At 33.4% G+C, this 10,530-nt stretch overlaps 1 protein-coding gene across 1 annotated transcript in view; it reads left to right on the top strand.

Moving 5' to 3' along the window:
* The first annotated feature begins 813 nt into the window (after positions 1-813).
* Positions 814-10,530, top strand: part of LOC107696454 (ankyrin repeat and SAM domain-containing protein 1A-like) — a 21,793-nt gene continuing 12,076 nt past the window's right edge. The window contains exons 1-2 of the mRNA XM_016496791.1: positions 814-1,273; positions 10,207-10,273. Of these exons, the coding sequence (XP_016352277.1) occupies positions 1,007-1,273; positions 10,207-10,273 (334 nt within the window). The 5' untranslated portion in view covers positions 814-1,006. The remainder of the gene's footprint in view (positions 1,274-10,206; positions 10,274-10,530) is intronic.

The following is a 10,530-nucleotide window of genomic DNA, read 5'->3' as shown; positions in this document are numbered from 1 at the left end:
AAAATTAAATTTAAAGTTTATTTTTATTATTTAAATAAATAAAATTTAAATAAATTGTATTATTTATTATTTATGCATGACTATTTTCTTATTTCAGTTTTTATTTTATTATTAAATTTAATTATTTAGTAAACCATAAAGAGCATAAACCCTAAGGCTAAGAACTATTTCAAGATATTGTTCTAAAATTAAATTTAATAATCTAATAATAAAATAAACTTATTTAAATTAAACTTGAATAATTTAATGAAATTTACATGTAAAATGTATTTTATTATTTGAATTACATTATTACATTTTTATTTTATTATTTAAATGTTATAGACAAGAGTAAAGACCTTAAACCCTGACACAAAGAACAATTTCAACATATTGTTCTACATTGAACTTTATTCATCTTAATAATTATTTCATTATTTTATTATAGCAAAAATATATTTTTTAATAATTATTGTATTTAATTATTTAAAAAACCCTCCTTTAAGAGTCTAACCCCGTAGTTTCAGTTGATGTTATTTCGGGCTGTATTATGCACATTTTAATGTAAGCTGTTGATTGATTTGTGATCAATTGTTTTAGGCTGCGAGCTTCTGAGTTATGCACTGCAGAGAACCGGGGCCTCTATAGTGAGCGCGGTAGTTAGTCAGACAGACAGACAGGCAAGGAGGGGAAGGAAAGAGTCTTTTAAAAAAACCCATAGAGTTTCTTGGCAAGGGGAGGGCAGAGGAACACAAACTGTGGGTGGACCCCTGTGACAATGTAGATCAGGCACCTAAACCCTCCCTGGTTGAAAAACACTAGTACCAAGAATGCTTACAGTTGTTAGTACTGCTGTAGATCCAGGGGGCTGCTAGTTTAAGTTTAATTCCATGGATAATACAGGCTTACGCTGAATAATACCAGGTGGACAAGGACTAGTAGTCTGCTTATTGCAGGTAAAGAGGATTTGTGTCCAGACCCCTGCTTTGCTGTTCCAGAGAGAAAAACCCGCAACGCCAAGCCAGGAATGTCCAATCCCACACCAGACACTCGGGCCCGTCCGGACCAGACTGAGAGTGATGGGTCGTCCGAACCGTCACCCCAGGCTTTGAGGAAGCTACCTGGGCATCTGAAGTTGGCACGCAGCCTTTCTAAATTAGACTGCGACTTGCTGGCTTCCCCTCATTGTGAGGACGACGGGCCTCTTGGTGGCCGGAGCGAATCCCGGTCCAACTGTGCTGCTGAGAGGAAAGAAATGGAGCAGATGCCCTCGTTTGCCTCCGAGTGGGACGAGGTAAGAGCTGATGAACTAAGAGCAGAGGAGGGAGAACATGAGACTTCCTCCCACCAGAGCAGATATGTTAGTAGTTTTGATTTTACTCTGAAAGTTACTTTTAACATACACTACCATTCAAAAGTTTGGGGTCAGTATGATTTAGTTTTTTTTAAAGAAATTAATGCTTTTATTCAGCAAGGATGCATTAAATTGATCAAAAGTGACATTAAAGACATTTATATTACAAAAGATTTTTGAAAAAGCTTTTATTTTAAACTTTCTATTCATCAAAGAAACCTGAAAAAAATGTTTTGCTGTTTTCAACAAAACTATGAAGCAGCACAACTGTTTTCAACATTGATACTAATAAGAAACGTTTGCGTGCTACAGTATGTCAGCCTTGTCCAAAATTATTAAAAAAAAAAAAATTATAAATACAACTATGCTAGCCAAGTAAAGTGATAGCATTTTGGAAAAGAATGTTTTTATTTATTTACTGAAAATTACAGTTTCAAACCTCTCACTTTACCATATATAGTCATGTAACAATTTCATGTAATTAGTCTGTTTTTTAGGAGTAATGCAATAACATAACATGTTACGTTTATAAAATTTATACCAGTATACCTACATTTCTTTTTATGTAATTTATTTTCAGACAAATGCATTTTCCTCCTTCCTTGTAACATTAGCGCAAAGGCCTACATAGTCATGTTAACTAAAGATGTTAAAAATTGATTTGCTAATTAAAATAAATCTGAAATAAAATAAATAAAATGAAATGAAATTTAAATATTAGATGAAAAATTTTAAAAGATAAAAATAAGAAAATTGAAAAGAAAAGAAAATTACAAATGTTTTCTTGGAATCTAACTGAAATAAAATAAGCTGAAGAAAATTTAAAAAAGTAATAAAACAAAAACATAAGCACATAAAATATTAATCAAATAATAATATTAATACAAATTAAACTAGAATTAAAATGAAAATGCTAACTTAAAATATTAATAAAAACTATAAAAGTATGTGAATAATACAAAATAACATTGGTTCAGAACAAACCATGTGAGTAAAGGATGACAGAATTTACATTTTTGGTTGAACTATTGAGAGAGTGAGCCGAATAACAGTAACTGTCATGTTATTTTGCATAAAAAGTAACAATGTAACTTTTTGTTTCATTTTAAAACTTTTATTATGGCCAGTGCATCAATGTAATGTGTTACTTTTAAAAGTAACATTCTCCAGCACTGGTTGTGGGTGGGAAAGAAGCTCTAGCAGTGCGTAAGTTTGAGGAGGAAGGGAGGGAGTCTTGACAGTATCAGCGCCAGTGGCTGAATGCTTGGCTGGGCCCATCAGTCCTTCTGTTGCTCTATGCTGGCCGCAGTGCACGGGGCTAATTGGGCCTTAACTGTCACTCCGCATCTTCTCAGGAAGCTTCCCAGGGGTCGGCCCACACCGCACACACAGGCGCTCCTCTCCCCTCGCCTCGTGCCAGAGCTTTAGTCATCATCACTCCAAACAGTGCAGCGCTGCCTTCACACCTTGTGCTAATTACAGTGACAAACACGCATGTTGATTCAGTCACTGATCGCCATCAGCTGATACTGCTGTAACAATATCTTAACTAGACAAATGTATCCGTTTTTTTCAGTAAATAAAAAAAAGCCTTAAGCCACCTAAACTTGGACGTTACAGTGGTTTTTGTTTTAACTTTTAAACCCTGTATTGCACTGCTTTGAGTGGCTTTCATAAAACAGCAGCAGATTGCTAAGGTTTTATGGGTTATTGCTATAGGTATTTGTTTAGGTTTACAATCCATGATTGCTTGTGTCACGATCACCAGCTGGAGTGCCCTTGATAACCAGCAGAGGGCACTCCATCCCATACCTCTGTCACTCAATCTTGGACTTCATTTCCCATAATCCTTTGCAAGAAACTTGCCAGTACTCATTGTTTGCACCTGTGTCTCGTTTAGAGGTCTGCACGGGCTTTAAAGCGAAGCCCGAACCCGGCCCGTACCCGAGATCGTCTGACCCGACCCGACCCGACCCGAGCGGCACAGTTAAATTTAGAGCCCGAACCCGACATCTTTTTTTTTCCCCCCACAACGAATAGCCAATTTAAAAAAATGCTGTATTTCGCGATTGCATGCAACAGTCAGTAAGCAAAAACATGTAAAGAAACAGAATCATTAAGGCTCGGCCAGTACACAAGGCAAAAGAAAAAACACTTACCAGTTATGAAAGTTTATGAACATCAGGTGCAGCGGTCACATAAATTCTGCCGAGAGAATGGTTGTATACGACAATACGATAATTCTTCCATCGTGCAAATTATAGTAATTTTCGTCAGTTAAGGCTCGTTAGCATTCGGCCTGCTTTAAATCAGACACAGAGATGCAGTGCGGTAAGATCGCATTTATTTGAATTAATTATATCATTTATTTGAATTAGCGCGCGAGAGAGAAAGAGAGAGAGAGAGAGATGAAATTTGCGTGTGTGAACCTGTGTCTGCGTGTCTCTCTCTACAAGCAATGAGGCTTAGTTCCTTCAAAAACAGCGATTTTACCCCCTCATTGCAGAGAAATATAACGTTGCGAGTCAGTAGCCTGTCGAAGCTATTTTACTAATAAAAGTTTCAAATAAAATAAAATGTGTGTGCGTGCATCTATGAAAGCAGCGTAGCCTATAGTTTTAGTTTAGCTATAAACCCGAGCCCGACCCGAACCCGAAGCTATTCATTAAACATTAACCCGAACCCGACCCAAAACCCGAAAGTATTTCGGGTAGCAGGCCTCTAGTCTCGTTAACCCTATCTGCTCACGCTATATAAGCCTGGTTCATTCTGTCACTCATTGTGAAGTCTTGCATGTGTCACAGCTGCAGTTCTAAGCCTTTTATCCTGGTTCTCTTGTGTCTTGTTTTCCTGGTTCTTGATGTTCTGCTTGTTTTTCTGGATTGCTCTGTTTGCCTCAGCCCTGAACTCTGTCATTGTTTGGACTGCTTATTGTGTTTGACCTCATGCCTGTTGTGGATTATCCCTCTAATAAGCTACTGCACTTGGATCCTCAGCCTTCGCGTCCCTGTGCAGTTTTGTGACAGCTTGGATGCTGTTAGGTGGTTGTCCACAAGGTGTATTTATATTCTTATTATTTATTAATCTTGTGAATATTTTGAGCTTTCATTTTTATATTTTCAGTTAGAATTTAAATTTTTAGTTTTGGGTTTTGTCTTTTAATTATTTCTTAAATGGTATTTCTTAGTATTTCTGTATAGTTTAAATGTATCTTTATTTCATTTCTAATGTTAGTAATTTTAGTACTTTTTTTTTCAGTTATGTAACATTTCTGATTTTCATGTAAAAAAATGTTAATGTTTTTCTTGTAAAATTAATATTTTATTTTGGCCTTATTTCAATTTATAGAAAATGAATTTTAAGAGATTTAGTTTAAAAAGTTTCTAAAAACTATTAAAAACCATTTTAGTTAATTTAAATAAATCTAAAATAAAATATTAATATTAGAAGAAAACTTATTTCAGTTAGTTGTCAATGTAACATTTCTAATTTTTGTTTACTAAAATTACTAACTGGGAATAAATAAAAGCTAAAACTGAAATAAAACTAAAATTGAGATAAAAAATAAATGAAACCTAAATAGCAATATTTAAAAAAAAAAAAGACAAAAACATCTAACAAAATTACAAAAATAAAACTTAAAAAGTTCAAACGAAAACTGAAAATATAAAAGTAAAATCTAATTCAAACTTTTTATAAGAACTATAATAGTAAAAAAAAATACTAAAACAACACTTTTGCTATGGGTATCTGACTGGTATCTAAGGTGTTACTAGGCGGTTGCTTTGCTTTTCTAGGTTCTTGCTAGGGTTTAGGTCATTGCTAATTCATTATATTCAATTCAGTTGTGCAGTCACATGAGTGCATATTTCAAGTATTTTACAAATCAGTATCATCCAATCAGAATTCAGAATCAAAACTATCCATTTTGTAATAAAAACACTTACCACTTCTTAACTTTGATCACATTTATACTAAAAGCTTTATGAAACATTATTCTCAGGTGGTTCTGGGAAGGATTATATTATCAGATTTTGGAGCATGATTTCAACTGTAGACATAAGCAGTTTAATAGAGCTGCTGTCAGGGTGGAGTGTCCTGTTCTCAGAACATCCTGTTTCACATTATATATAGATGACATCTATAAGTCTGAGAGAGGGAGGGTTTGGAGAAATGACTGGGAGGATGAGGTGGTCCTGCTGTTAACACACCGATACAAACCCACTCAGAGCCAACATGCTGGCACACGCTCACGCCGTATCCCACCGCAAAACAGCTGCATCAGCGTTTGTGCGTTAGTCACGGTAATGAACGTTCCTCGGACACAACTTCTGAACTGTGTGATCTTTTTGATTTAAAAAATGTTCTCTTATGCCTGTACCAAGGCAGTATCCAGTATTACTATGGTATCCTTTGATGTGATTGAATTGTAATGTAACTAGCTTGGCAAATGAATGAAAATGATAATTTTTTTTAGTACCATGCTAAATACTACGTACCAAAGTATTACAGTGAAACTGAAATGCTTACAAATTTTGATGTAATTATAAATTTTACCTTTGACGCCTTCCTCCATGCACATTTTTAACACTGTCAGTGTGACTATAGCAGCCCATAGCTCAGTGTGTTAATGTTTCAGCACTTCTGCAGAAAACCTGTTTAAAAATAATTTTGTGTTTGAGTGAGCGGTCAAACACGCTTTCCACAGATGGCAGTATAAGTCTCTTCATAATTCATATGCAAACGGAGGATGTCAGGGGGAACGTATCTGAAAGATGTGCATGGGGGGAAAAGAAGTGGGCGTCAAATGCTTTCACCTGTCAGAGAGCTTCTGAGACTTTACGGCCCGTTCCACACACACGGCTTGCAAGTTAGCAAGTTAGCACACAATTAGCTGCAATTGCCATTCATTTTGTTTTTCTTCAAAAACGACATTTATTTGCATTTACATGAATAAAATAATGCAAGTAGAGCGAGCAAATAAATGTCAAAAGGTTAACAATGAAAGCTGCCAATTTAACATGCAGGTAATTATAACCAAAATAATGCATTAAAAGCATTAATGCATTTAATCATGCGCCATGACTCGCAAGACTTGGTGCTTGTCACTAAAGATAAATGATTCAAATAAAAATGTAGACTGAATGCATACTAACTACCTGAACTATTTTGTTTTAAATAAAACAATTTAGAAGTATGAAATGTATTGTCATACTTTGATGTCTTGTCTATGCTTTTTAGAATTTTTGAATCTATTTATTATTTTAGCCCAATTTTACAGGCACAAAATGAGAACAGCACAAAGCAAGCATTTGTAAACTGTTTTACACTATATTGAACCTCTTTCAGTAATGCAGGAACCCTAAACTATTTTTTATTTTATTTTATTTTATTTCATTTTATTTTATTTTCATTTATTTATTTGATTGTTTATTTATTTGATTTACAGTTATTAATTTAATTAATGAATAAATAGTTTAATAAATTAAGTAACTTGTATAATTTAATATGATTATAATTATTATAATTATTTTAATAAAAAATGGATTGACAACCCTAGTTTCAAAATAGTATACAAAAGCTGTTTTTTTGTGCTGTTCTCATTTTTTTGGATGTAAAACTTGGCTAAAATAATGTTTAATTAGAATATACAATACTTTTTATTTTCTGATATGTATGGATTTTCAAAGTACAACAAGGTATTATGTGTTATTAAATGTATTATTTTATATGATTTATTAAATTCTGCTCTTACATTAAATTTGAAGTAATACTGAATGCACTGTAAAACTTGGTCACAGATAGTTTGGAAGTATCTACTGACAGTCGCATTTACAGATTTACAGTCGCTCTCCATTCTTAGGAATTGTAAAATGGCAAAATATGTCATTTTCAGAATGAGATCATATCCCACTGTCATGGTGTCTCTGCTTTAATCAGAGTGGCTCTGTGGTGTCAGCAAGGCATTGGCCATCACTCCAGTCTCTGAAGCCTGTAATCTTCTTACTACTCTGGCACATCTATATTACCCCCCGACTTCACATTTTCTCACTGGCTTCTACATATTCACTCATTAGGTTGGACATTGTGTGATGTTCCTTATTGCTGTCTCTGCAGAATGAAAATGCTCGCCTTTCATGAACTGTTTTTGGAACTCTATTGCTGTAGGATACAACCGCAATAACTCTCCCGCTACGTCTCTCTCTCTCTCTCTCTCTCTCTCTCTCTCTCTGTCTTTTTCTACATTAGTCTACACTTCAGAGAATTCCTCAAAAACGAAATTCTACACATTTTGAAGAAATCTGCAGTCAATATATGAAGTCTAAAGTCCTTCATACGCACTGTATGTTTGTAAATGAAAATCTGAAACTCTTCACAAAGCTGTTAAAGGAATATTCTGGGTTAAAATTGCTTTTGATTAACACTAAAAATGTTAGACTCGCCCCACTCTTTAAAAAAAGCAAATAATAAAATTCATGGACAGAAATCGATTTGCAACTGAAGTTAATGGTTCAGTTATTCCATCTCTGTTAAATGTGTTGTTTTAGGGCTTGTTTTTTTTTGTCATAAATCCGATACGGGATTATATAGTTAACTAAAACTAAAAACATTACAAATATGCTAATTTATTTTAAAATTCATTACTTGAAATAAAATAAAATATAAAAAATGTATTATATTTCAGAGATTTGCCAAAACATTTATCATTTTTATTTAATCTAACTAAAGCTATAAATAAACTAAAACTAATAAATAAAAATTAATTTAAAAACTATTTAGACATTAAAAAACGAATGAAAATGATCAAAACACAGCAACATGAATAAAACTTTAACTCAAATTAAAGTGAAAATGTAAAATATAAAAATAAAATCTAATTGAAAATATTTGTAAAAACTATAATGGTATATCAATGTTATTAATGATAATGATTAATGATATTAAATTATACTTGCTTGAATTTATTATATGGTATCTAATTTAAAATACCTACACTGTAAAAAATGACTGTGAATTTAACGGTAAAAGACTGTAAAAATGCTACAGTAAAAAACTGTTAAATGGTTAACGGTAAATTCCCCTACTATATATGGTGAAAAACTGTATTGGACATTACATGTAATTTTACGGTAGTATACTGTTTTTAGAAGTGAAAAAGACCATATCATTTACAGTGAATAACCGTAAATTGACTTTCCCAGAATTCCCTGCGTTACATTTCAAATTTGATGTTTTTTTTATTGAAATAACTATGTTTCTTCTTAGTTTTTTCTTATCAGTTTTGTATATTAGGGTTGTATGTTACACCTAATGTTGTTAAATGAATGTTTATTGCATTATTTCAGTTTCATGTGTGTTACCATGATGGTGTTTAGTGTTTGTGTGAATGACACTGTGCACCTTCTATATATGTTATTATTTAAAAGCAGCTTGTGATGGGCTTTGGTTCATCATGTGACTTTCTCATCACCTCCTGCATTTGGTGGTTATCAGTGTATTACAAAGGTACAAAACAGATTTCAGTACTTCAGTAGGTTGGTATAGTAACATTATATCAGTTAATGAAATTACGGTATTTAACTGTAAATTTAAGTTAAAACCGTAAAACCTAAAATGTTGCTACCGTATTTTACCGTTTTTTACCATAAATTTTATGGAATTATTTTACAGTGTAGTATAAAATTAAAACAGGATAATTGCTGTATAATATTTCAGATTTGGTGTAAAGGAGTTTATACTGATGCATTTTTGTGTCAAGATAAACATAGAAAGTCAATTTTACAATGTTAAATTTTACAAAGTATAGTTGTCATCCACCACAGTACAGGCTTCTGACATGAAACCAACAATATTATTATAAATTCATCTTAATGTCAATATGAAAGATATTACGAAAGTAAAAAGGGTTTGTGAATGCTATGCATTTCCAAATAAAACAATATGTGGTGTATGACTTCATTGTATTTGATGGAAGTTGATTAGTTTTACTTTGGAATAGCATGAACTATACAGAAAAAGACTTGTCTTGCATTAAGAAAAGTAAATTGAGTTCATTTTGATTTCATGTTGATGTAGTTTTCGTTATAGTTCAAGCCTGGTTTTGTATAAATGTCCTGCGTTCTCTTAATGTCTTGACTTCTGAACATGTACGAGGAGATGAAGCCTGGAATGAGCACAGACAGCTGAGGCATTCTGGGAAGTGTACCATATAACGGAGTGATGATGCATTGTGCATTCTATAGTGGATAGACATGAGAAGTGTGCAGAAGTAAGTCAGTACAGTATGTAGGTTACTTGAGAGTGGGAAATGCAAAGGCCTGTATGGCTTGAGGGGATCTAGCACGTGAGCCGTGGCATCTGACTGCTAAATGAATCTAGGGGCTTGCCAGCATGTTGATGCCACAAGCACACAGCAGATAAATTTGCCAGACTTTAAATATTACATCAAAAACCAGCGTTTTTCTATTTCAGGCCTCTCCTAAAAGTATATTGATTGGAGAGTAATCGTCAAGCTTTTATGTGGATGGAAAGTGTTTTTATAAATGTGATTTCGGTTTGCTTGTCTAGTCTGTGTGTTTTTTTGTATATCGCTCAGGGTGCCTGGATTATTAATTGTATTTAGGTTTTTGCTGGTTCCTTTTCATGAACATTTTCAGTTCTGGTCCTTCTGGTCAGTTCTGATCTTTTTTACTCTTTAGGAGAAGCTCATTTTTCTGCATTTTAGATTCGTCTTGGCAAACAACTGTATGAATTATGAATTGAAATCAGTTGTAAAGACGTAAAATGAAGACTAAACTGTCATGGCAGATTACAGCGAAATTAAATATTTAACTGCATTTTATAACCCTTCTTTTCTTGATGTTGTATTGTAGATTGAAAAGATCATGAGTCTAATTGCCAGCATCGAGATCTCCAAGGAGCATCACCCTGCATCGGAAGGTAAATATAAGATGTCAACAGAATGACTTTGCAAACTGTGTAATGTGTGGATTTTAAAGTAATTATGCAGTTGGTTACCTAAATTGATTTTCAAACTTAGGGTTAGGGATTTTACAATCTTACCACTCAAAAGCAAAAATTACTTCATGTCATGCCAAACCTGAATGACCATCTTTTTATCCTTCTATATTTAGCTTTTATTTTTATATTTTCACTTTTGATGTTCAAGTTTTACTCATTTTGTTATGTGCTTTAGT

Source organism: Sinocyclocheilus anshuiensis, unplaced genomic scaffold, assembly GCF_001515605.1.
Source record: "Sinocyclocheilus anshuiensis isolate Anshui unplaced genomic scaffold, SAMN03320099.WGS_v1.1 scaffold522, whole genome shotgun sequence".
NCBI lineage: Eukaryota > Metazoa > Chordata > Actinopteri > Cypriniformes > Cyprinidae > Sinocyclocheilus > Sinocyclocheilus anshuiensis.
The sequence above is the reverse complement of the archived record's forward strand: the minus strand, read 5'-3'. Positions and strand labels throughout refer to the sequence as shown.